Source organism: Melospiza georgiana, chromosome 17 (genome assembly GCF_028018845.1).
Source record: "Melospiza georgiana isolate bMelGeo1 chromosome 17, bMelGeo1.pri, whole genome shotgun sequence".
In the NCBI taxonomy this organism is placed as follows: Eukaryota; Metazoa; Chordata; class Aves; order Passeriformes; family Passerellidae; genus Melospiza; species Melospiza georgiana.
Window position 1 is genome coordinate 9035559 of NC_080446.1, and position 26884 is coordinate 9062442.

At 55.6% G+C, this 26884-nt stretch overlaps 1 protein-coding gene and 1 long non-coding RNA gene across 9 annotated transcripts; one reads left to right on the plus strand and one right to left on the minus strand.

Moving 5' to 3' along the window:
- Positions 1-2550: 2550 nt before the first annotated feature.
- On the plus strand, positions 2551-3413 carry LOC131090708 (uncharacterized). The gene is made up of 3 exons (XR_009115333.1): positions 2551-2967; positions 2998-3315; positions 3346-3413. It is a non-coding gene; the product is annotated as an uncharacterized LOC131090708 (long non-coding RNA).
- A 124-nt stretch (positions 3414-3537) lies between these two features.
- KCNS1 (potassium voltage-gated channel modifier subfamily S member 1) lies at positions 3538-15724 on the minus strand. 8 transcript variants are annotated; one of them, XM_058036258.1, is made up of 4 exons: positions 14510-14526; positions 13249-13438; positions 9112-10104; positions 3538-3985 (listed from the first exon to the last, which is right to left on the minus strand). In XM_058036258.1, the coding sequence occupies exons 3-4, from the start codon at positions 10075-10077 to the stop codon at positions 3548-3550; spliced, it is 1404 nt and encodes a 467-aa protein (XP_057892241.1). In that variant the 5' UTR covers positions 10078-10104; positions 13249-13438; positions 14510-14526; the 3' UTR covers positions 3538-3547. The 8 variants fall into 8 exon arrangements, with proteins under 8 accessions (XP_057892241.1, XP_057892239.1, XP_057892242.1 ...); XM_058036256.1 differs by lacking the exon at positions 14510-14526 and adding an exon at positions 14290-14343; XM_058036259.1 differs by lacking the exons at positions 13249-13438; positions 14510-14526 and adding an exon at positions 14961-15724.
- Positions 15725-26884: the final 11160 nt, after the last annotated feature.

Sequence of the window (26884 nt, forward strand, 5' to 3'; positions counted from 1 at the left end):
TCTTTCCTTCCTATAGATGAAGCCCTTTAAAATCTCCTGGTTTTCTAATTACCAGCCAAGTGCACACTCCATGCTCAGGGTTGTCATGGATCTGAAAGTTGGCACACTCCATGCTCAGGGTTGTCATGGATCTGAAAGTTGGCAAAGGAAAACAAGTTTTAAACAAAGGTAATGAAGTTTACTTTGTCTCTTTGAGCAGAGTTGTCTAATTCTCAGCTGCATTAAACAGCTTAATAAGGTCACTCCTTAATCACCATTCCCTGGAGGCAAGAGAGTCATGCTTTAGTCAATCATTTGGTGAATGTGGAAAGCAGCTTTGTAGGAATAACCTGATAAAGTGTGTAATTGATTTTCCCACTGTATCAAATGAAAATGCAGCCACTCAGGAAAACTGATTAGGGATTAGCAAAAGAACAAGAGTTTCCTACTTGCCTTAGCACCAGGAAGAGAAGCCTGTCCTTGCAGCCCAGTGCTGCACAGCCTGGCTGGGAGCGTGGGCTGTGCTCACCCACTCTGCTGCTGGGCACCTTCCTGCTCTGCACAGCTCCAGCTCTGCCAGATCTGCCTGCACAGCAGTGGGAGGATTTTCCTGGTGCACTTACTCAGAGCCATACAAATCCTAATGTCTTCACAGGGAGCAGGAGGCTAAAAAAAGAAAACATCTTGCGTGGCTTTCCCAAACCCGAGCTCGGAGCTCTCGTGCCCCAGCCCCCTCTGATGTGCCAGAGGGGCTCACAGATCCTGCCTTGCTTGTAGCCCCCAAGGTAGGGCAGCTTTTGCCTTGGAATGATTAGCAGAACGTGGATTTTTAATTTTTTGTTAATTTTTAAAATATTTTTGTCTTTTTTGAGAGACAAAAGCTCTCAAAAGAATAAAGATTGAACTGGTTTTACCCCATCATGCCCAGCAGACAGGGAGAGCAGTGATGCCCTCCCCAGCCAGCCCCTGCAGAGCAACAGCCTAGAGAACCCCCCTCATTTCAGAGTACCAGAGAGCCACAGACAGCACCAGGATGTCCAGGCATGAGGACAGCTGTCAGCTAGAGAGCATCCAGCATCCCACAGTGTCCCACAGCATCCCACAGCATCCCACAGCATCCCACCATCCAGAGCAGCATCCCACCATGCATGAGCACATCCAGCTGCCACAAAACAGAAACCAGCATCCACAGCAGGTCATTGAAGTCTTTAATAAAATATACAGTATGCATCCCATGCATAGATAGAAAATTAATTTACATGCTCCTAATTATTTGCATAATGCTTTTTCATTAATAGATATAATTTACTCTTCACATTTGAATACATTTTGCTACTGGAATATTGATGTTGAGGAGGGGAAACTCCTTCCTGTATTCAAGTAACAGTGCAGCAGGAGCTGGTTGGAGCAGAGGGTGCTGCTCCCCAGTCCCAGCTCCCAGCAGGAATAAGCACAGAGAGGACCATGGAGTTGGTACTGGAAGACTTGATGATGCCAGAAGCGTGAGCACCCTCCCATCCCACCCCACCATTCCTTGGGGACCCTCCCTGGGTCCCACTGGGCTTGGAAAGGCTGGACCTGCACCAGTGTTGGCTTTCCTTGCCCGTGACCAGCAGATGGCTACAGGCAGAGCCAGCATCAGCAAATAGAGCTGTGCTGAAAACCAGCCAGGAAAGCAACAGCAAAGCCATGATCCAGGTACCTGGGGTCATCCTGCAGCCTTTAAAGTGTGTTTGAGGTGCTTTGGGATTGTGGGATGCACGTTTCTCTGTTGGATGCACTCCTCTGTGTGCAACGGAGCTGCACAATTTCCAAACAGAGACCAGGGGTGGGAGGGAGAGGAAAAGCTCTGTAGGGAGTTAATGCTGTGCCCTGAAAGTGCTCAGGTGGGCTGGGGTCCAGGCAGGAAGGGTTTGTGTTCCAGGCTGGCCTCCCTGCCTGGCTGTGGGGGGCTCAGAGGCCGTGGTGACAAAAGCAGTGCAAGGTCCCCTCTGCCCCAGCCCTCTCCCTGCAGGGGGAAGGTGAGTGCAGCAGCACTCGGGGGGCTCAGCTCCCTGTGAGGACACCTGGGCAGTGTGAGCCCCTCCTTACAGCCCTGAGACAGGGAAGGAAGAGGCAGGACACAGCCAGGCTAGGGGCTGTGGTGAGGGAGAGCAGGGTTTGGGGGACAGCCCCGCTGGGACTGGCTCCTCAGCTCCCCCAGCCTGACCCCTTTGACTGTGCTGCCTCAGAGTTCAGTGTTCCCTCTGCCCTCCTGGCCACCCCCAGGTGTGTGGGCAGTGTCCCTGCCCCATGTGGGCAGTGCTCCCAGCTGTGCCCCACTCCCAGCACAGCCCCACATCCCTGCAGGTCCCAGCAGTGGCAGTGCAGGAGGGCAGATAAATCCCAGCAATGGGAAGAAGCTGGGGTTCAGTCCATTCCATCCCATGGGGGGCTCACCCTGGGCACTGCCTCTCCTCCCATACAGGCTCATTCCCACCCCTTGCCTTTATGGCTGGAAGGGCACTTGAGCCTTTTGAGCCGTTTGAGCCTTTTGAGCCTGTTTCCTGCTGGGGGTAGGACAAGTTGTCAACACAGCACAGATCTGTAAGGGCTGCCAGCCTGTTGAGGGCTGCCTCATCCTTGAGCTATTTAACCTCACCCTGGACAACACAAAACACTAGGGCAGAGGAAAATCTCTCTCCATACACCTGGGGCAGCACCTGATCAGGGGTCACTTGCATTTCTTATTTTCTGCCTCCCTTTCTGGCAGGGGTATATCCAGCATCACAACCTCCCTTTGCAGCCACGGGTGAGCAAGGTGAAGGCTGAGACACATCCAGGCAGGTCTGGAAGCAGCCAGCACCCACTGGGCATCTCCTCCAACCCCTCTTGTCCTTCACAGGGTGATGCCAGCCATGGCTCCTCCACTGTGGTGTGCTCACCATGAGCAGGTCCCATGGGCCCCAGGTGGGTCCCACATGTCCCACAGGCCCCAGGTGGGTCCCAGTGCCCCAGGTGGGTCCCAGCAGGTCCCAGGTGGGTCCCAGAAGGTCCCAAGGACCCCAGGTGGGTCCTAGCAGGTTCTATGTGCCTCAGGTGGGTCCCAGCAGGTCCCTCATGCCCCAGGTGGGTCCCAGCAGGTCCCACATGCCCCAGGTGGGTCCCACATGTCCCAAGTGCCCCAGGTGGGTCCCAGCAGTTGCCATGGACCCCAGATGGCTCCCACCAGGTTTTATGTGCCCCAGGTGGGTCCCAGAAGGTCCCTCATGCCCCAGGTGGGTCCCAGCAGGTCCCATAGGCCCCAGGTGGGTCCCAGCAGGTCCTGAGTGCCCCAGGTGGGTCCCAGTGCCCCAGGTGGGTCCCAGCAGGTTCTGCATGCCCCAGGTGGGTCCCAGCAGGTCCCATAGGCCCCAGGTGGGTACCACATGTCCCACGGGCCCCAGGTGGGTCCCCAGCAGGTCCCACATGTCCCAGGTGGGTCCCACATGTCCCAAGTGCCCCAGGTGGGTCCCAGCAGGTCCCATAGGCCCCAGGTGGGTCCCACATGTCCCGTGTGCCCCAGGGACACAGGGGGCAGAGCAGGGGCTCAGGGGCTGGGCTGGGCCCCGGGGGTGAGGCCCCGGCGCTCGGGGCTGGGCCTGTCCAGGGAGGTCTCGCTCAGGGCCTCGGAGTCGCTGCCGCCCTCCTCTGGCTCCTTCTTGCCGCTGTTCCTCACGGCCGCCTCCAGCGCCTTCTGCTTGCGGTAGAAGTGGGAGAACTTGTTGAAGATGATGGTGATGGGCAGCGCCACGACCAGGATGCCCCCCAGGATGCAGCCCGAGGCTGCCAGCTTGCCCGCCACGGTGACGGGCACCACGTCCCCGTAGCCCACGGTGGTCATGCTGACCGTGCCCCACCACCAGCACGCCGGGATGGTGTCAAAGCCGACGTCCTCCTCCTTCTCAGCAGTGTAGGCCACGCCAGAGAACACAGAGACCCCCACAGCCAGGTAGAGCAGCAGGATCCCCACCTCCCTGTAGCTGTGCTGGAAGGCAAAGCAGAGCCTTGGTCAGTGAGGGACACAGGGATCCCACAGTGATCAGGACACGGGGATCCCACAGTGATCAGGACACGGGGATCCCAAAGTGATCAGGACACGGGGATCCCACAGTGATCAGGACACAGGAATCCCACAGTGATCAGGGTACAGGGATACCACAGTGATCAAGACACAGAGATCCCACAGTGATCAGGACACGGGGATCCCACAGTGATCAGGGTACAGGGATCCCACAGTGATCAGGACACGGGGATCCCACAGGGATCAGGACACAGGGATCCCACAGTGATCAGGACACAGGGATCCCGCAGTGATCAGGACACAGGGATACCACAGTGATCAGGACACGGGGATCCCAAAGTGATCAGGACACAGGGATCCCACAGGGATCAGGACACAGGCATCCCACAGTGATCAGGACACAGGGATCCCACAGGGATCAGGACACAGGGATCCCACAGTGATCAGGACACAGGGATCCCGCAGTTATCAGGACACAGGGATCCCACAGTGATCAGGACACAGAGATCCCACAGTGATCAGGACACAGAGATCCCAAAGTGATCAGGACACAGGGATCCCACAATGATCAGGATACAGGGATCCCGCAGGGATCAGGACACAGGGATCCCGCAGTGATCAGGACACAGGGATCCCACAGTGATCAGGATACAGGGATCCCACAGTGATCAGGACACAGGGATCCCACAGTGCTAGCACAGCCCTGCACAGACTCCCTGCACTCCTCCACAGGGATCCCAGTGCCTCCATCCACCCCTGCTCTGGGATGTCTTGCTCTGGGTGTGGGCTGGGATGGGCAGGAGTGACTCTCACCTGGAGCAAGTGGTGCAGCCAGGAATCATTCCTGGCACCCACAGCTGCCTCTCTGCACTCCACCAGGCTGTGAGAAGACAGATCTGGGCTCCCCAGCCAGGGATCCCCGTCAGAAGCTGCTCCCCTGCCTCCAGCACTCACTCTGGCCTGATCTCAGCTAACAATATTTAGCACATTTTCCTTTTATCTTGGCAGGTCCCCAGAAACCACCTAATAGCAGCCACTAAAAGAAGCAATTTGTACCTTCCTGAGTCGCTGGCACTGCTCGCAGGGAGGACGAGGTCTCTGCTGCAGGCTCAGCTCAGCTCTTACCCAGCTCTCAGCCCAGGCTCCCTGGGGACCCCTGAGCCCCAGGGTCCCTCCGGTACCCCACACCACTGAGCCTCAGCATTCGTGAAACCCTTTGTTACACACACATAGAAACATCACATCAGAGCTGACACAAAACCAAACATCCCTGGTCATCAGGGACACATCCAGTGTCAGCATGGGCTGGTCTTAGCAGCCATCCTACAGGGTGCTGCAAGGCCCACCTTGATGAGATACTGCCCAAGGGATCTGGGAACCTTGGTGGGAGTAGAACCATGGGACACCAGCTCTGATGGCAGTGGTATGCAACACTCCTTGAAGAAGAAATTTCTCTGGTTTCAACCTAAAACCTTCATGCTGTGATCTTTCTTTTTATATTCCTAATATTTGAACAAAGTATAAACCTGTGCCAGAAGCCCAGGGGGAGCAGGCAGTGAGCAGTTGAGCAAGTGATGCCAGGAAGGGACTGCCAGGGGACACCACCATCCTCCCAGCATGGCTTTGTACAATCACTTCTTGACTGCCATAGGTGAATTTTTTGGATATTTCTGCCCACTGACCTGCCAGCTTGCTCTTCATCTTTTGGGGAAAGGAAAGCAGAGCTCTGTTTGTGGGGGTTTTTTCCCCAGTCTCCTAACAAGCAGAGAATGCTTTATTGGAGACCACATAACAGCTAAAGGAAACAACATTTGAGCAAAGCAAACAGCAGCAGATGTGGGAAAAGGCTTCTGTGGTCAGGATGAGACTTAAAAGGAGGTGGATTCATGGCAGGGAATGAGGAGACTTTGCTTAGACAGCTGGCAAAATCTGCTCAGATAATGCCAGTAATACCAAATAACCTCCTCTTCCTCCCCTTCCTCCTCCTTCTCCTCCCTCACCTATAGCAGTGCCAGGGGAGCTCCTTGAGAAGGACAAACAGCTCAGAGGCAAGGGTGTATCACTTGGCTAAGAATGACCTGGCTGGAAGTTAACAGCAGGTCTGTACATCCCAGCTGGGGACCAGCAGCACCAAATAACCTCATGCATTTTTAAAGAGTATCACTTCTGGCCCTGGGATGTGTTGGAGAGGGAAGGTAAAGGGGAAGTCAGGCAGCTCCATAGCTCCTGCTGCTTCAATTTACATGCAGGGTCAGAGTTTGCAGCACAGGGAAGGCTCCAGAAACCTCCCAGCTGATCCTCAGGGACTGGCTGCCATCTATTTGCAGCCTTTTATCTGCAAAACTTCTGTTTTGCTCATTGATTGAGGGGGAAGGCAGGTGGAGTTTGGCTGGGATGCAGTTTTAGCCATGGTTTGAGTGGGATGCAGGCTTAGCCAGGGTTCAGATGGAATGCAGGTTTAGCCAAGGACTGGGTGGGATGCAGTTTTAACCAGGGTTTGGGTGGGCTGCAGGCGTAGCAAGCAGCCAGCCTTGGGGGAGGCAGTGCTAGGTAATAAAAGACTCCAGCACAAAGCCCTCCAAGCAGCTTCCTGCCAAATGCACATCTTTCCTCCAGCACAGCAGAAGAGCTGGAATGGAAGAGCCCACTTTGAGTCATGCTAGAAACAGCAGTGTGGAGACTGAGCAAAGATGGCCCATGGTAGTGAGAGCAGGGTGACAGGGAATGTGCAGAGTTCCAACCTCTTTATGTATTTAGGTCCCTGAGGGGACAGAAGCAACTCCTGAAGATCCCTGTATGTGCTGTAATTACCCAGGCACCAACATCTATCAATAACCAGTGGGAAAGGGGATTCAAACCCACACCACAGAGCTGCAATAGCATTAAAGGATGTCAGGCATGGTGGGGAGGAAGAGCAGACACATGTAGGAAGCCTCTCCTCAAATTAAACACGCTGTGGATCAAGCCCCAAGCAGTCTGAGGGCTGTTCAGGGTTTACAATGCACAAATGGCAGAATTCCCTCTGCTAGCACTCTGGTGGCAGGGGAGCAATCACTCAGCTTGCCAGAGCCATCGCTCCCTCTTCCTGGCTGTGAACAGCCTCCACTGCTCTGCTCCCGCTCTCTGCTCTCGCAATAGGAAGTAAATTATGATTAACAAGACGTTGTAATTTATGTGCCCACTAAATCACAATGCCAAGCTGCTGCATCAGATTTGTGTCTTTGCTCATCCCCATTTAGAGCTGGCTGTGGAGTCCCCGGGAAGGGGCACTTTCCAGCACGTCACTGGGTGAATCAGCCGCTCGTCAGAAGCCAGAGCCGCGATGCTGCCGGCTCCCCAGACCTCCTTTGCTGCTTAGTAATGTGCACATGAGTCCATCAGTGCCTGAAAGGTGGTGTTCATGCTTGCATGGAGCATCAGCAGGACTTAGGGAATCCTTTCCACCTGTCCAAGTTTACTTAAATTTCACCAGGGGTTTTACCTGAGTCTGTCACTTGTCAGTGCCCTTTCAAGGTGAGCGTTCAGAAGCAAGTGTGGTGCAGGTAGGACTTCAGGCATCTTCATTTCAAGCAACCCACCCTGGACCCTGTTCTCAGCAGGTTTTGAGGATGCCAGGAATATTTTGATGCTCTGTGGGCTCTGCAAGATTAGTTCTGGGCAGGGCTGATCCTGCGTCAGAGCAGAAGCTGGCAGACCTTTCCTGCTGCCCATCCTCACCCCCATTCACACTCAGTGGTTGCTTTCCTCTGTGACTCAGCCATGGGAACGGCTCCAACCCCAGCAGCCAAGGCCAGCACACCCCATGCCAGCCCTGCCACTGCTGCAGCAGCAAAAACAGGGTGTCCCCAGCTACTCATCCCTGACATGGCCCTTCAGAGGGAGCAGCATCAGGAGCTGCAGCTCCCTCCCATGCCAGGCACTGAGTGGGAGGAGAGTGGCCCTTTGGTTGAATTTCAGGCTCTGTTACAAAGATTGGCTATTCGTGTGGTACACCAGCTGTTTGAAGGGGGTAAAGCACAGGGATATTTGTGCAATTGGCCCAAGAAGAGGCAATGTTTGCCCTGGTGATCATCCCCCCATGCCCAGCATCAGCTCCATGTGTGGTGGGGCATTGGGAGCATGTGTCACTCTGAGCAGGCTCAAGGATCAGCTTTAGGATTCCTGTTGATGCAATCACCAAGAACCAGAGACAATTAAAGGCTGAGTTTAACTGGCCTCTGCACCAGGCTGGATTTTCTGTGTAAGCAAGGGAAGTGAGTTTCCTTCTCCCCAGATTCAGGAGCATGGCCCTCAGCAGGAGGAGGATGGAGGGGAGAGGTGGTGGGGGTGAGCAGAACCACACTGGGTATGGAAGCTCTCCTGCTTCACCACTGACCTGCAGTGATGGAGGTCTGGCTGCAGCACTGGGATAGTGAGGATTTCAGGACAGATTTCAAGTTGTCCTTGCTCTGTCTGAAGAGGCCAGGGGTGCTGTGGGTGGGGGTCTGGAGAAACACAGTCTTGGGGCATGTTATGAGGGATGTGGACCCTCTCACCAGACCTGCAGGGATGCCACTTCTAGGTATACCTGAATCCTGGTCTTCCACTTGCTCAGCATTTCCTCCACACCTTCCTCCTGAGGGCTGCATGGTCCTGGGACCAGCTTCCCCCAGCCCTGCATGCCAAGTTTTCCATCACACTGAGGGGCAGCTGCTGGAAACCCAGGCTCTGCTGAGGGCACAGACCCTGCCAGGGGCTGGCTCCCACACCATGAGACTCACCCATTGCTTTTCTATTGCTGCTTTGTGTCAGTTCCAACCTCACTGCATCCTGAAGCATTCAAGTATCAACTCAGCTGGACCAGGATTTCTGTTTCCCTAAATGAGCAGACACCAGGGGTTGGACACTGGCCTCTGGTCAGCTGGCAGCATGCCCTTAGGAGGGTTTTCCCCTTTTAACAGAATGGGGTCAGGAGCAGCCCCGAGCCACACACACTGGTGCTGGCAGACCCAGCAGCATCTGGCTGGCCTGCTACCTGTTCAGCAGGTCACTCTCAGCCCTACCAGGCACTAGACTAAAGGAGTAGGCAAGGAGATAGAGAGCCAGTTTACCTTCAAGGTGGCCCCCAATGACCTGAGTCCGGTGGAGTGCCGAGCCAGCTTCAGCACCCGGAATATCCTCATGAGCCGGAACACCTGCACCACCTTGCCCAGGTTGCCCAGCTCCGAGTCACTGCCCATGGTCACGTCCACCAGGAGGGTGAAGTAGAAGGGCAACACTGACACAATGTCAATCAGGTTCAGTGGGTGCTTGAAGAACTTCCTGGGGTTGGGTGAGAGCAGGAGGCGGGAGGACACTTCGAAGGTGAACCAGGAGATGCAGAAATACTCCAGCTTGTGCAGGATGGGTTCATCGAGCACGTTGCCATTCTCATCGACCTCCTGGTACTCGGGCATGCTGTGGATGCACATGGTGGCTATGGACACCAGCACCACGCTGATGGACACGAAGCTGAAGAGCTTGCTGGGGATGGAGTAGCCGGGGTTCTCCATGGTGAGCCAGAGGCGCTTGCGCAGGTTGCCGCAGCGCAGCGTGCTGTAGCGCAGCAGGTCGTGGTTGATGTCAGAGATCTCATCAGGGGACGTGTCCACGCTGCTCACCTCGCTCTCCTCATCCCAGTTGTGGTGCCGGCTCTCCAGCTTGCGCTCGTGGTAGCGGTAGCTGCAGCAGGAGTCCAGGAAGAACTCGTTGATGCCCCAGTACTCGATCTCCTGGCAGAAGGAGAAGACGCACAGCTCCTCCATGACGTGCAGCTTGCCCGTCTGGTAGAAGTGGAGGACGTAGAGGAAGAAGCCGGGGTTTCTGTCGAAGTAGAACTCCCTGGCGCTCACGTCGTAGTCATCGCAGAGCTGCAGGATGGACTCCTCCGAGTCGCAGGAGAGCAGCCGGCCCAGGCGCGTGTCGGGGAACTTGGAGAGCGCGCTGGAGCTCAGCCGCCGCCGCAGGCCGCCCACGTTGATGTTGATAACGTCCTCCTCAAAACTGGGACCCCAGTAGTTTAAGGTCTTGTTGACCATGATCAGCAGAGCAGGAGCGGGTTCCACCTGTGGGTGAGACAGCAGGGCTGGAGGGGTGCTCCTTGCAGAAGCACCCTGGGGAATGAGGAGGGATGCTTGCATTTTGAGAAGTGAGGACCAAGGAGAGAGAAGGGGAAAAAACCAGCTTTAGACTGCTGTTCTCCTGTGGTATGGAAGCTAAAAAAAAGAAAAGCCAATGATTTTCCATGTGAAACTTTTCCTTGCTTTTTTACCTGCTAAAGTTTCTCTCTCTGCAGGTTGTTAATGGCCTAAGGAAGGCAGTTTAATTTACCTCCAGCACATCACCCATGGGGCTCTCCTTCTTCAAACAGGTAATTAGTCACTGAAGAGAAGATTTATTCCCCAAAGGGCCTCCCGGAGGAAGAATTAGATCTTGTCAAATCACCACTGCTGTGATTCTGCCAAAGTGCTTTGTAGCCCCACTACCCTCACTACTAATTAGACCTGGTCAAAAAGTCCTTAGATGGTGCAATCTTTCCAGCAGCACAGGCAGTTTTGCCAAAATCAAAGTATTGTCACAGAAGGTGTCAATTTTAAGGAGAATTTGAGAGGAAGAAGTGTCAAAACAATTCATCTGTCTGTTTTGTTTCCTCTTGTGTGTTCTGCTATGTAGAATATTAAGATTATTTTGATTATGTTGAAACATAACAAAAACATGATTCAGAATCATTGATGACTGAATAAAATCTGTATGTTGATGGGGAAATAAAAATCCAGAGTTTTGATTTCTATTGCATTTTAGGGATTTATAAGTTTCAGGGAGCTGGGCTTTTTTGTGCAGCAGAAATTCTATTTTCTAATGAGAAACAGTTAAAGCATCAAAGAAAGAGAAGCATTCCCAGAAGCAGATGCATTTACCTGTCTTGACCAGAAATTTAGAGCAAAAAGGCAAATAAAAAGCATTGTGATCTTTATGCACCACCTTGAAATCAGATTTTTCTACCTGCCTTATTCATCAGAGGACACATGGAGCAGCCCTGTACTCATGGGATCTCCCTGCTCCTGGCACAGAGTAGGGGGGTTTGAGGGACACTGCTTTGCCCTTTTGGTGGAGAAATTACATTTTTTCCTGTCTTCTGTCACCTACAGAATTTTTCCAAGCTTTTAGGGGCTGCAGGGACAGAGGGAACAAACAGGCAGGAGGAGCTGAGGGGAAAAAGGCTGCGGCCCCTGCAGTGATGCTGAGGTGCCAGCAGACCCCACACAGAACAGCCTGGTGTCACACCAAGGGCCAAGGCCAGGTCAGGGACACGAGGTGGGTCACAACACCCAGGGGAGTCCTGTGAGCTCTTCCTCAGCAGTGCCATCTCACAGGATTTATGGGGCAAACACCAGGGCTCTGCCTGCTTTCCAGTCTGAGAAACTCGGTGTAAAAGATCTGTCAGACTGGGAGGGACCTGGAGGACACAGTCACCTCTAAACCTGTAGGGCAGGGCAGAGTTGCAGAGGAACAGGTAATGGAGCCACGGTTAAGCCCTGGAGGTGTTTTTAAGCTGAGCATGGCTGTGGGTGCAGGAAATGCCAGATTTGTGTGAAACAGCCTGGCAAAGGCATCTGTGAACTCCACTGCATCTCCCAGCCCGGGGCTCCTTAAAGACACAGCTTTGCACCACAAGCAGCACTTCCATCACACCACGTCTGGAGGAGGCAACCAGCTGGTGATAAACCTCAGAGCTTAATGGACTCCATGTCTTGCCTTTGAAATGGGAGGGAAGAAGGAGAAGGATCCATTTTTAATGCTTAAGCCAAAAGCAAGGGAGAAGAAGGGGTGTAAACCCTTCTTTCCGGGATAAATTGGAATTTCAGTGTCAGATTAGCTTTTGCAGAGAAGACATCACACAGCCCATCTGTGGGGTAGGGATGACTAATCCAGGTTCCTTCCAGAAGGATGCTCATGCATTCAGGCTATAAGCACACACACACAGATGGGGGGCCCTGGAGGTGCATCTGTGGGATCCAGCTGATCCCAAAACCAGCCTCAGACTCTCTCTGCACCCTCCCTATAGAGCAGCCTCTCTGAAAGGTCAGGCCACCAGAATCAAAGGCAAGGTGGTTTGGGGGATGAGCTGGGGCACAGGACAGCCCAGGATGGCAGGACAAGCCTGAAGCATTGCTCCAGCTCAGCAGGACCATCCTCAGAGCACAGCTGTGGCTCTGGGTGAGACGTGCCAAACCCTGACAGCCAGAAGGGGATGGCTCCTACCTCTCTCCCAGCTCAAAAGTAAAAGGTGGGTGTCAGGACCCTGCAAGCTTTATATCCCAGGGAAATCCCTCCATCCCTCCTGTACTGGAAGCAGCCTGAGGAGAAGGGTCACGAGCTGCCAGAGATGTTCCTTTATGATGTTCGCTTATGAATAGACCAAATTATTTCTGCCCACATACAGCTTTCATCTAGGAATCTAAAGCAGCAATTAATAGTTTTATAACTCTCTTGCCTATTTGTTCCACAAGCAGCTAAGCTCAGCTTTAGAAGAGAACTGGGCTTTGAACTGGGACCCAGTGTGATCTCCCCTGTTGGACCATCAAAGCGTGCACCCCATTCACATTTGCAGGGGAACCAGCTGGGAAACAGAAGCTCACTTTGGAAGCTCGGGTGATTTTTATTTAAAAGCACGACGGACAGAGAATACAAATGTGCCTGTCTGGGAGAAAGTGAATTTGCAAAATTTTCCTTTAGTTGACCCAAAATTTCCATGAATGATTGGAAAAAGGGAACAGATCAAGCCAGTCTCTTTCTGATAGATGTTGAAATATATTGTAAGCTATTTTGAGACAACCGTCAGAATTACACAAGCCCAGTGTGAGCTGGGTGTTGGGCGTTCAAATTAATATCTATCTTGTGGAGAAAAAAAATCCCTGGTATATGCATTTATGACAGTAAAAATAAAATATAAAACACATCAAGCATGTCTATAAGAAATGCTAGAAGAGTTTCCCTTGACAACATATTTTTTTTCTCAAAGGCTTTCAAATGGAAGTTATGTATATTTATTCTACCTGGCAGAGGGAACTCAGGGGAGTGGGAAGGAAGGTGCTAATAGACATTCAAGTGAGGATGCAGCAAGGGCAGGGAGCATTGCACACAGGGTCTTTTCCAGCCAGGTACAATGGATTTAGATTAACAGCCCAAATAAAAAACCCTGTACTTACAGCTCAGCGAGGCTTCCCAGCAGGGAGTCGTGTGGCTTGTCTCAAAGGAGCCATTAGAAATGCGTAGAGGAGGAGGAGGAACCTCTTATCCTTTGCCTGTAGCCTACCCTAAATGCCCTGTCACCCGGGGCTTGTGGCCGTGCATGTCCCAGGTGTGCAGGGCTGGTGGCTGCAGACCACTGAGGAGATCCTGTGCAAGATATCCATGAGACCAGGGTAGGACTGGGAGTCTCCTACTGAGTACCTGAGGGGGCCCATGGGGCTGGGGGGCGTCCCAGCTCCTGCAGGGTGCTGTCCCCACATGCTGGGACAGGACTGGGGAGACATCTGCCTTCTGGTCATCCAAAATTGTCCCTGCAGAGCCCCATCCCCATTGCTGAGCGTCTCTGTGCTCATCGGCTTGAAGATGCTCAGGTCCAAGCCCTGCCTTGGGCGGTGCGGGGGTTTGCCAGGCAGGCAGAGGGGAGAATGGAAGGGGGATTCCCACTGCTGGCTGCTCCCTGCAGGCAGAGCACAAGCTGCTGCTCTATGCTGAGAGGCCACCAGAATGCTCAGGGCTGGAGATGGAGCTGACGGGGGACTCCCTGCTCGCCTCGGGTGCGGGAGAGGGTGATTACCAACAGCCCAGCGCTGTGCCAGCCTCCACTCCCGGGTCTCACGCTGAGCGTGCACGGCTCTCCCGAGGCACCTCCGTGCTCCGTTCCCCGGGAAGGGGGAATGCAGCCCCCGGGGAAGGCAGGCTCCGGGGCCAGGGACTCCCCTACACCCGCCCGCAGAGGCACGGGGAGGAGTGTCCCTGCACCCCGGCACCCAGCAGCATCCCGGGGCGTGGATGCTGGCACGGCGGCTCCCCGCTTACCCCGGGATGTCGGTGCCTCGCTTCCCCGCTCATCCCTGCATGCCGCTGCTCCGGCTGCCCTCTCACCCCGGGTTCCCAATGCCCCGAGTCCCCGACGCACCCCAGGCTGCTGACCCCTGCAATGCCCGGGGCTTCTGGCACCCCGGGTACCCGGCTTGCCGGTGCCCCGGTCCCTGTGTTACCGATCTTAAGGTCCTCGCCGCGCCCCGGGATGCCAGCGCCGCGGGTCCCCGGGCTGTCGGTGCCTGCCGCTCCCCGGGATGCCGATGCCGCGGGTCCCCACCCCGCCCCGGGATGCCGCTGCCCTCGTCCCCGCCCGCCCCGGGTGCCGGTGCCGCGGTCCCCGCGCTGGCGGAGCCCGCAGCATCCCGCTGCCGAGCCCGGCCCCGCGCCGCCGCTCACCTGCCTCGGCGCCGCCCCCGCCGCAGCGAGCGCCCCCGGCGCGGAGCCCGAGCCCTGCGGGGCCGGCGGCGGCGGCAGCAGCTCCGCGGGGCCGGGGTCCCGCCCGCCGCCCTTCCCGGTGCCGCCCTCCGCCCGCCCGCCGGCGCCGCGGCGCGGGAGCAGGCGGGGAGAGCGCGGTTCCCGATTCCCGGTTCCCAGTCCCCGGTTCCAGACCGCCGGTGCCCGGTTCGTGGCTGCCTCTGCCTCCCGCCAGCTCCTGCCGAGCTCTGTACAGGGGACGGGGTGAGGATGCCCGGGGAGAACGCACCGGACGAGACCAGCGAGCTGAATTTGGCGAAACCGGCTGGCGGGTCCGCACAGCTCCGTGCGAGGCTGGCGGTGTCTCCTGCCACGGAACCGAGCGGGGAATCTGGAGCAGGCGAGGGTACCCCTGGCATTCCTGAAGTCTTACCTGCTGGAAGAGCCTTGGAAGGCGGGAGAGCTCGCAGGATGGCTGTGCCAGCCGCGCTGGGGGTGCCCGTCTCACCCGGCCCTGGGCTACCCCAGGTCTTTGCGAGTGCTGCCCTTGGGGCTGAACCCCGGGAGCCAGCAGGGCCGGGCTGTGCCGTGCCGTGCCCGTTCAGGCCGAGCCGGGCCCGGGCAGCGCCGCCGCCCCGCGCCGGGCACACGATGCCCCCGTGCCCTGGCAGTCGCCCTCCGTGCGATCCATCTCCATCGTGCTCCTTGGAGCTGGCAGTGTGCGGGGCACCGGGGCAGCCCCGCGGGGAAGCGCTGCCCTGGCTTGCCGAGCTCCTCGGTGTCTCTCCAAAGGCTCACTGGGAGGTGGGAGAAGGCAGCGAGCCCCGGGCATGGCACACGCTGCTTTCAGGTCAGCGAGCCGCCCGGGGCCATCCCCACACGGCGCACCAAGCGCCCCCGAAATCAGCCGCTGGAGCAGAGGGATGGGAAGGACAGCAGGGGAAAGGGACCTTCCCAGGGTGACGGCCGGGGCTGCGTGTCCCCGCAGCGATGGCTCATTGCTCCTGCAGCCAGCACAGAGCGGCTGTGTCACACGGGCGGCTCGCACGGGGCGAGACTTCGCAGCACCCTCTGCATCCCTTCCATCGGCTTGATGATTATAGCCCGAGGGGCTGGAGCCTGAGGGCTCTCAGCCTCCTCCAGGCTTGCACGAAGCGGACTGAGAGTTCTTTTTGGTGGCGAGCATCCTTCCCCCTGCCCGCACGCCCGCCTCCCGCGTGTGCTGCCAGTCCTGTCCCTGTGCCAGGCAGAGCTGGCCGCTGCAGGGCCATCAGCGTGTCTCCATGTGTGTGATGTGTCAGACTGTGTGTGCCTGTGCTTGTTTACATGGCAAGGAGGCAGCGGAGGGAGGGGGAAGGGATGACTTTGAGGGAGGCCTCAGAAAAGAGGAAAAAAAGAAAAAAGAAAAAAAAAAAAAAGACGGAGGGAAATTCCTCTGTTCTGTGATATGAAGCAAAAAGCATTTATTTTTATGGCAATTAGAGATGGCTGAGCATCCCTGGAAGCTGCAAGATAAACATGCCCATCTTTGTCTGCTCCAGGCAGCTGCGAGCCTGGCTGACAGTGGGTGCTGAGCCCACCGGGGTGCAGCCCACAGGGTAGGAGGAGGGCTGGCTCCCACGTGGGGTTTTCTCTGCCTGTCACTGACATATGGTGATCAGGGTGAATTTTCTTTTCCCTTCTGAAAATAGTTCTCATCCAGCCATTTTTCAGGGAAGGAGCTGTGCCTGGCGCTGCAAGGGCGCCCACTCCATCTGGCACTTTGTGTCTGCACCAGAGCCCTGTTTATGCTCTACTACAGAGCAGACCTCAGCCCTGTCCCCCCAAAATCAGCTCTCCCAGTTCAAGGAGGTCTGCTGAGTGTCCCTGGGCCGTGTGGAGGAGCTGAATCATGAGTAGGAAAGGAGTTGACAGGGCTCTGTCCTTATTGCCCCCAGACTGGAGGGATCACCCTGGGAAGGAGCTGGAGAGACACGGAGAGGAGACACCTCCACATCTCCTGCTGCAGCTCAAGGCTCTGGCTGGAAACAACTGCAGACAAGGGAAGTTCATGTCCCAGGCTGCAGAAGCCCCGTGCAGGTTTGTGCTGGCATCACAGCATCCTTCAGAGGGGACTTGGCTGCTGTATCAATGGCACCTGAGGTGACTTTTCTCTTTTCCCCACAAATTCAGAGGCAAAAGGTCTGACTCTGCCACGAGCCAGCCAGAGCCTGTTGGCCTGCCTTCACACTGACACTGGCAAGCTGTGGCAGGAAAGGGAGACTCCCATTTTAAGGCTGTTTTCCAGCGAATTGAGGTGTAAGGGCTGTTCCTTGGCACAGCTGTGTTTGCAATGGCCCTGGTAAAGCACAGCTCCCTATGGCACAGGCCAGCCCCGTGCCCCTGCTGCCAGTCCTGAGCTAACCAGCACTGATGTGGAGATGGGAATGAGCAGAAAATCAGGTCAGCTGGAAATGCCTCGCCATCTCTTCCTTTCATGTCTCCCCCCATCTTCCTCTCTTGAGGAAGGCGAATCTCCACCCGCTGAAGGCCAGGGTGGATTATATCAATAACCCCACAGCAAATCCTCCACCTGGGCACAGGGGCAAAACCTCTTGCCGTGGTCTCTTCTGCAGTCTGGAAGCAAATCACAGAGGCAGGGTGAGTCTGAAGCCAGCAGCCATTTCAGTGATGCAGTGACTCATCCCAAAAGGCGCTCAGCTTGTGGCAGCTCCCTTCCTTTCTTCTTTTTGCCTTTTTTTTTTTTTTTAATAGCTGATGTAGCAATAAATTTAAAAAAATAGCAGGAAATACATATGAATGTAGCATGTCTCCAGAGCTCCTCTAATTAAAAGAAAAATCTTCAGGCACTTTTGAGCCCCTTGGATATCTGTTGTGAAAGGCTGGAGCCGCTGGGTACCTGCCACGTGGGAGGGTGGGATAGAGCAGTGCACCTGCGAGTGCAGGGGGATCCGTGGAGCTGGAGGCTGACAGGGGCTGATTAATGCCAGGGACATGAGCACAAAGCATTTCACAAATAGTCCTTTCCAGAGGGAAAGAGCTAAATTAGGGCAGACGCTAAAGCCTGGTCTTGTGTTTCTCAGTGGCAAAGATTTAATACTAAATACACAGGGTTTTCCTTAATGCTGTTATTTCCTGGTGGTTTCTGTGCTCACTGGTGCGTTTGTTCCCCGAGCTATGGGAGGGGGTTGCTCCAGCTGGAGGGGCTTGGGCTTTTCCTTCCCATGCCATTGGCTGCTCCCATTCTTGTGCTGTCAACTGTCCCAGTTTCCATGCCTCTCCCTGGAGCCAGTTCATGGGGGGGCAGGAGGGAAAGCGAGCTGTGATGGCAGCATCCTCTGAGCAGGAGGAGGAAAGAGAGGACACAAACTCCATGGGATTCCATCCCTACAACCCTCATCTTCCTCCCAGAGCCACTGGGTGTCTGTAGATGCTGCTGACAGGGGGATATCAGCCTGCTCCATGCTGGAAATTAATTAACCAGCTTCATTCAGTCTCTGGAGACCTTGGATACACCTGCATATCCAGCTCCCTGCAGAAAGGTGATTTGTTGGAATCCATCTGCAGCAGGCTTGGGACAGACATGGCCTGCAACAGCCCATCCCTCTGACAGCCTGGAACTCTTCTGGACTTGGGTTTTACTGAGCTGACGGGGTGCCTGAGCGAGGAAAGATTAATGGACATTCACTGAACTTGCTGGAGACCTTGACTTGTGTTTGGACTCTGAAAGTCTAACAGGAAACGTGAAAGAATCTGGAGAGTTGTACCAATGCAGTGGCTATTTTTTATAGAGATGGAGAGCCCCTGGTGAGGGAGCAGGGAGATGCTGCAGTGTAAGGTCAGGCATTTCAAGCACTGATTTACTGTCTGGTGAGCTCCCACATGCCTTGAGCGTATGGATTGCCTCCATCTTACAGCAGCCTGCAATCTCCATGTGCTGCATGCCCTCTGTCTCTGCTCCAGGTTGTCTCACCATCCTCCAACACCCAGGACACATTAAAAACTGTATTCATCAAAAACAAAGGCTCTTCCCAGGCTCATTGTTAACCTGGAACATCTCAGACCAAGGCTTCCCATGGGCCAAGACCATTCCCAGCAGGGCTAAAGCTGCCAGAGGTAGGGATGCTGGCAGAAGGGCAGCATGGTGTCAGAGGAGAGGTTGAGGGCAGGACCTGCTTGTTCCTGTCACCCATCTTTGGTATCAGGGTCAGTCTGGTCACACTTCATTCACCAGTACAGAGAAAGCCACAAAACCCAGTGATCACAGCCATGCTTGCACAGGCAGCACGGGCTCACTTCCTGGATTCTCTGCCAGGAGAGAGACAGGTGAAGATGGAAGCACAACTTTAACTGCAATTAAATCTTAAAATAGTGCAGGTTAAATGGTGCAAGTAACCAAGAGTGCAGCCAAGCTCTGACTCTCTGCAGGCTCGTGCAGTGAGGACACTTGCCCTGTGTTTTCCTTTTGATAGCTGAGCACAGCCAAGGCCATGGCCACGGAGGGAGCCAGGGGTGGCCTCTGATTGCTGCCAGCAGGGCCAGGCTGGGTGGGGCAGGGAGGTCCCACCTGCCTCTGTGCTGCACTGCACATGAAATGCCTTATAATTTAGGCAAATTGGAAATCAGTCTTTTCATGAAATAAGGGGGTCAATTAAAGGGTGATTTCCCTGAGATTTATGGGATCCTGTGGATAATTTCATCCCACAGCAAACTCAGGTGAGGGCCTTGCGCTGGTGGAAGCAGGGGCAGCAAAGCTGGGGCTCTGCCTGTCCACCAGAGCTGCAGACAGAGAGTGGCCACTGGCTTTGGGGCTCTTCAGTCTCTGCTCAGCTGTGGTGACACAGATGACACTCAAAATCATAAATTGCTGGGGAATTATCACTGTGGTAGATTTGCAGGTGGAAGTGCCCTGGTGGTTTGAGTGCCCTGCTGCCATTCCAGCTCTGCCTCCAGCTGCCTCTGTGCTGACAGGGATGAGCACACAGGGACAAGCACAGCTGGAGATGCTCAGGTGCAGGGAAGGGTCTGCTCTCCTGTCTCTGCAGGGATGTTGTCTCTGGGCTCTCTGCAGAAGGCTCAGGCAGAGCTGGGGGTGGTGAGAGAGCTCTGCTGCCACAGTGTCTTCAGGTCTTGAGGCTCTGAAGGTTGCCAGGGACTTGCTGGCTCCCTCCATCCCATCTCTGCCTCTCCCTCCTTCAGACATCACCCCAGCATGGGCAGGACCCTCAGTCCAAGGAGGAGGATGTGGGGATGGAGATGCTGGAGCACTGGGGAGTGGGGTGCTGTGACACCCAGGGCTGCAGGGTGCCTCTGGGGGCCAGACTGGCAGGGGACCCCCCCCAGCCCCCCAGGTGCCCCTGGCAGTGGATCAGCCCTGCCATGGTTCTGTGGTTCTGTGGCTCAGGGCTGGTGACTCACTGCCAGCCCTGGAAGGCTGCAGAGAGGGAGCAGGGTGTCTGACAGCTCCTGAGTCTCCTGATAGATATTCCTCTGATGCTGCATGGAGAATCACGGCTGTCTCCAGGTCTGAGCCCAGGTTTGCTAAGCTGGCTGTGGGTTTCTCCCTGCTGTACAGGATCCTGGCTGCCTGGCACTGGATTTTTGTAGTTTTGAGGGGTTTTTACCAGGAATATACGAGCAAGCAGCAGAGGAGAAATCAAGGATGCAGGATGCAGGTGGATGAGAGCTTGCTGGCTGGGGGAGACACAGGCACTTGCTCCTGCAATATGCACACAGGATTCCACCTTTCATTACCTCCTTCCACCTGCTGCAATGTTGAGGGCACCCCTCATTCTTTCATTGATACTGACAGAGTTCAGGGCTTGCCTCTTTAGGGAGATTCGGGTACCAAGAGAGAACACATCTACCTTCTTTCCAAACTCTTGGAGCAGTGGAAGCAGCACTTGTGTCCCAACAAGGAGAAGCCTGTTGGTTTGCTGGGATGCACCATGGCATCCAGGTAGAAGCCCCGTTTGAGCCCTGGAAAGAGCCTCCTGATGACATTTCAGGGAAGCATTTTCTATTTTTAGAGGCCATCATGCACAGAGCCAGGGAGTCAGTGCAGGATTCCCAAGCTCCTGCAGAAAGCAGTGGAGCATCTCGGGATGCTCGGAGCAGCAGCCCTGGGCTCATTAACACGATGCAGTCACAGCAGTCCCTGAAGCAGAAAGGTATTTGGGCACTTGGGCAGCAGTCTGCTGCCTCTTCCAGCCTCTGCTGGGTCAGGCTCTGATCATGCTGGGACCAGGCTGCTCCTCTGATTGGCACCACATCTCTGATCCGTGCCTTGGAGGTCCAAAGCCTCCCATTCCCCTGGCTGTGCAGGGCGGGCTGCGAGGCTCTGCTGCTCTGCCCATCTCTCCCTGATTAATGTGAAATCCAGCCTCATGAATCATTCATGAAGCTTTATTTAGTATAATGGTTTCTGACATCCACTGCCTGGGAACAGCATTTTGGGACAGACCGCTTGCGACCGTTTCTTTTTGCCAGAAATAGGGAGCTGACGCTGATCCCATCCGAACGGGAAAGGCTCAGAAAGGGAGGGAGGGAGGGGCTGAAGCAGCCCTGCCTCCTTCTCAGGGAATCACAGGTTGCTTCCTAATTAGCCAAATGTGTAAAAGCTAAATATTGACATTGCATTGCAGTTCCCTGCGTCTTGCCATCACATTGCATGTTATTAACCTACATAGTGTCAGGGAAAGGAGCATCTGTGTGTGCCTTGGCACAGGCAGGCCTGAAGAGACAGGAATTCCCCCTTGCTGGTGGGACCTGAAGGAGCTGGGGAATGGATTCCCCTCTGTGGCTGGAGCTGGGGAGAGACAGAGAAGCTCGTTGGGCTGCCCTAGAGCATGAACACCCACCCTCCTCCTCCTGAGCACTTGGCTGTGGGGAGGAAGGGTGATTTATGACTGGTTCCAGCTGGGAGGGGCTCTCTGCCCTGTCTGGGAGGGGTGTGCAGGTACCTTTGCTCCTGTGCTGCTGGATTTGGGAGTCATGGTGAGTTTCTGGCCGTGTGTGGGCCACAAGGTGGGATCTGTGCTGCAGTTTGATGCGTGATGAGCAGGGGCTGGTGCAGGGCTGGCATCTGTGGGATGCAAACTGCTTTCTTCCCTGCAAACTGCTTCATGTGAGCCTCAGAGTGCCTCAGCAGCCTCTGCCAGAGCTGTTATTTGTGGAACATCCCAGCTGCTTGGCTGAACACAGCCATCAGCCTCTCTGAGGGGCTGTGGAGGGAGTGCCCTGCAGGGAGATGGGGCTGCAGAGAGGGCAGGGATGGTGGAGCCCAGCTGCCAGGGGACACCAGGAGGCCCTGCCTGTGCCACTGCCAGCCTCCTGCTGAGCTCTCACGTGTGTCTTCATGCAGTGTGGCTTGCTGCAGAGTCTCCTTTCCCCTCTTTCAGCATGGGGAAAAGGATTGCTGGCATGTAGGGATCTCCCTCAGCCCCAGGGTGCTGTCAGTGCCTCACCTTCTCTTGCCTTCCTTTTGGCTGCCTGGCTCAGGGAAGTCCTGCCAGCATCTGAAAGGCTTCCTGGGTGTGCACAGCCTCGTGCAGCTGCAGCAAAGAGCAGCCTGCTGAGGATTCCTGGTGGGATGGAGGGGATGGAGCCAAGCAGCTCAGCACAGCTCTGCTGCCTCTTGGCTGGGGCAGGCAGAGCTGTTCCCTGCCAGACTGGAGGCCTTTGTCACAAGCAGCTTGTGAGAGCTTTGGCAGCACTTTAGGCAGGAGAGGAATCACAACAGAGGGCTGCTCTGGCATCGCTCAGCCCTGGCTCCATTCCCTGTGGGGCTCCCCACCCTGCAGGGGCTGGGCAGTGCACAGCTGGGCTGATGTGCCACAGCCAGGCAGAGGGGACAGCTTGTGACGGTGTTCACAGGGGGCCCAGAATGAGGGAAGGGATGAGGATCTGACTCCATGTTTCAGAAGGCTTGATTTATTATTTTTATCGTATGTATTACATTAAAACTATACTAAAAGAATAGAAGAAAAGGTTCTCAGAAGGCCAGCTAAGCTAAGAATAGAAAGAAAGGAATAAAAAGGGTTCGCGGCTCGGACAGAGAGTCCCTGCCAGCTGACTGTGATTGGCCATTAATCATAAACATCCAGCATGGGCCAATCACAGATGCACCTGTTGCATTCCACAGCAGCAGATAACCATTGTTTACATTTTGTTCCTGAGGCCTCTCAGCTTCTCAGGAGGAAAAATCCTAAGGAAAGGATTTTCATGAAAAGATGTCTGCGACAGACAGCTCCCACCCGTGTTCCCAAACCTGCCCTGCTGGCAGACACTGCCTCCCTCCACCATGCAATTCCAGGGTTCCCTCTGCCCTCCCGGCACGGTGGGAGCTGCTGTGCTGTGCTGCTGCTCACTGGAGAGGGTGGGAGGGCACTGGGAAAGGTTACTGCTCTGTGCTGGCAAAGCAGCCCTGTGCCTTCAGAAAGAGAATGCTGGAGGGCATCAGCTGGAGTGAGGCAGCTCTGGCCCAGACCCCTCTCCCTGCCTCTGCAGAGGGCCTAGGTCCAGGTGAGGAGCTGAGTTTGTATAAACCATCCCACAGAAAAGCACAGAGTGAATTTGTGCATTTGTTGGCCTTTAACTGTGAGGATGGTTTGTTTTTCTGCAGAGGTGTGTGTCTGTTTATTTTATGGTGGGGAGCAGGGTGCTATTGACTCCTTTTCCCTCCTGGAACATTGCTGCTCCTCAGCAGGAATGATGAGGGCTGTGCACAGCTCCTGACCATGGGCAGAGCTGCTGCTGAGTGGATCTGCTCTGCCCAGGGTATTTTCTCCTCTGGAACTAATGTGATTGCTGAGATCCTGCTGGGACTACAGATTCCCACTCCTAGGCCAGGCTGGCTAAATAACCCTCCCCTTTCAAAGGCTGTCAAAGCTGTAGTAATTCTTATTAGGCTGGTTTGAATCATGTCTTGAAAAGGTCTCACATCACCATTGAGCACCAAACTGTTCTGTATTCAGACCCCAACCACCCAGTCTTCTGAGCCAGACCATAACACATGCAGGCTCCAAGGAAATATTAAAGATGTTCTGAAGGGCTGTGGGTGAAACTTGACTTCTCCACTCTCTGTCCTGCGCACATTTCAGAGTGGAACAAAGGGCTTTGCATGGAGCAAGGATGTTCTGTGGTGCTGATGGATCCCTGGGGAGACCCCTGGGATGCTGGGGAGCGTTGGGTGTTTCCTTTGGGAATTGGGCAAAAGAGACTGGCCTGAGAACCTTTGCTTTGAGAGAGTTTGGAGTAAGCCAGCCCTGCAGCCTGCCCTGCAGTGCTGCTGCTGCTCTGATGTGCCATGGTGGATGTTTCTGACCCAAAGCTGGGCCCTTGAGTGCAGCCTTTGTCCACATTCCCAGCACCAGACCTGGTGAACCTGTCCCAGGAGAAACAGCGAGTCCTGAGCCCCCAGGCAGAGAAAATGAACACCTTTCATCCTCTCCAGGCTGCTCTGGCCCTGGCTAACAGCTGATGTGAGAGGAATTTCTCTGGCACAGCACTCATTGCTTTTCCCATTGTCCTGCTGGCACCTACCTAGGACAAAAAGGGAAATTTCCTTCCTCCCCAGAGAGCTGAATCCAAGGATTTCAGCCAATGCACACGGCCAGGAGCCTGTCACAATCAGTGATCCTGACCTGTGTGTGTTCTGGTGCACTGCCCAGCCCCTCCCAGGTGGGTGCTGCTCCATGGAGGGGGGAGAGGGGAGCCTGATGCAGTGCTGGAAGCTCCCCAGGCTCCCCAGCAGAGCTGGTGAAAGCTGGAAACGCTGTGCCCAGGAGGCAGGGACCTGTGCCTGGGAGGAGAAAGGCAGAGGATTTGTTGACACAGCTACAGGTGGAGGCACAGTTGGTGCATTGCCCCTGGGATTTCTGACTTGCAGGGCTCCAAAACAGAAAGCAGCAGGACTGAGACAGACTTGACGTCCCCAGAGCATCCTCTGGCCCAAAGCGCCTCCTCCTGCCTTTCTGGGCCAGCAGCTGGGTGACAGTGGTGACACGAGCTGTCTCAGAGCAGGTAGAGGCTCCTCTCACAGGAGATCTGGAGGCCTCAGGCAGCAGGTTTGGGCAGGATGAACCCTCCCTGCCATCTCCTCGTGTCTGCAGAGGAGCTGCTGCCCTGGGCACGGCATCCATGAGGTTATGCAGGGCCAGCCGAGAGGCACCCCACGCCTGCAGCTCTGTGCTTAATCAAACCAATTAGCAATTTAATCTTGTTAACAAACCAAGATAATTGCGGCATTATCAAATTAGCCAGCTGTATGGAAATGCCTGCTTAATAGCTGATAATAGCTGGTGCTGATGGAGGAGGAGGAGGGCTGTGATCTGTGACGAATGGCCGCGGGAGGTGCAGTCTGGCTGCTCTGCCCCGGCTGCCCCAGCCCCGTGCGGGACGCGGGGGGATGGCTGCGGGATGTGAGGGGATGGATGCGGGATGTGAGGGGATGGATGCGGGATACAGGGATGGGTGCGGGATGTGAGGGGATGGATGCGGGATGTGCGGGGATGGCTGCGGGATGTGCGGGGATGGATGCGGGATGTGGGGGATGGATGCGGGATGTGCGGGGATGGATGCGGGATGTGAGGGGATGGATGCGGGATGTGAGGGGATGGATGCGGGAAGCAGGGTATGCTGCGGGATGTGGGGGATGGATGCGGGATGTGCGGGGATGGATGCGGGATGTGCGGGGATGCTGCGGGATGCAGGATATTGCTATGGGATAGCTGTGGGATGGCTGCGGGATGTGCGGGGATGGCTGTGGGATGCGGGATGCAGGATGGCTGTGGGATGTGGGATGCGGGATGCAGGATGGCTGTGGGATGCAGGGATGGCTGTGGGATGTGGGATGCGGGATGGCTGCGAGATGCAGGGATGGCTGCGGGATACAGGGATGGCTGCGGGATGCAGGGATGGCTGTGGGATGTGGGATGCGGGATGCAGGATGGCTGCGGGATGCAGGGATGGCTCTGGGAGCGCTGGGGCTCATCAGCCTCTCCCAGCCCACGGTTTGTGTGGCACAGCTCTCCCTTTCCAGAGGGCTGGGCTGCTGTCAGGGAGAGTTTTTCCCTGCAAGGACCCTACCCTGGGCAGAAGCAATGTCTGATTGTACACCGAGTTTGGCTGCTGAGCTCCCGGTTCTTGTTTTGCCTGTCCCTGCCGATCCCCGGGCGCTCTCAGCCTCCCCAGCGCCGCCTGAGCTCTCGGTTCTCTCTGCCCTCCCGTGGCCAGGCGAAGCAAAGAGTTGGGTTTTTTCAACATAGCACTTCTTCCTTCTCTGATTAATCTTTGACTCCTGCCTTCCTCTAGCTGCTCCATAGAGGTCACCTACACAGATGTGACCATATAAGGACTCCAGCAGATGCTGTGCCCAGTCTCGGCCAGGAAGCTCCCAGCATCTCACATGGACCATGCAAGGTGGCAATGCCACAGCCAGAGCCTTCACCCTGCTGTGTTTGTGGATAGTTTAAGATCTGGCCAGCTGTGCTGCTCTCCAGATTGCTTTGCTCGAGCCTGGCCATGGGGATCCTTAGCCCAGCTCTCACACAGCAGCAGCTCCTCTCTGCTCCCTCGGTGTGTGCACACAGACCAACCTCCTCCTCCTCCAGGCTGGTGCAGAATGGGGCATTCTCAGCCAGCAGGGGCTGGGCAGGGCTGGCAGGCCCCCTTTGGGCTGGGTGATGCTCTGCCCTGCAGTGGGTGGTGGCAGTGCCTGGTTCTGCCATGCACAGAGGCCAGCAGCTCCTCAGGCTGGGCACACTCTTTTCTGCTGATGTTTCTTGGCAGTTCCTGAAGTTTTGTCCCCAGCACTCAGCTGTACAAAAATTACAGGAACCCCTTGGAGCTATGGTTGTATTGCCCTGGCTTGAGGCTTTCCCAGGCAAGATTCTTCAGCTGAATTTTCCCCACCAGCTCAGGCTCAGCACCGTTTGGGGTTTGGGTGTGTGTAACCCCCCCTGTGCTCCCCAGGTGAGCCCCAAGTGGGGTATCCATAGGGAGCCTCTGCCTTCTGTGCCCCCTGGGCAGGCAGGGTCAGTGCCCTCCCACAGCCCTGTGCAGCTGGGAGGGCCTGGAGGACACACTGCTCTCCAGGGCCCCTTGCAGCCTGCCTAAAGCAGCCTGGCATGTTTTGCTCCAGTCCCTTCCCATTGCTCTCTCCTCCTGGAGGCTGTGTGCCTCTGGATGGGTTTTCTCCCCCAAGCCAGCCCCTAACCACACTGCAGGTGTGAAGCCAGGCTGTTTTCATCCTCTTTCCCCAGCAGAATAAATTCTGGGGTGAAAGCAGCAGGGGGACTGTGTGCCAGGGTGGAGAGAGGAGGTGAGGAAAGGAGTCACACATGACAAACACCCTTG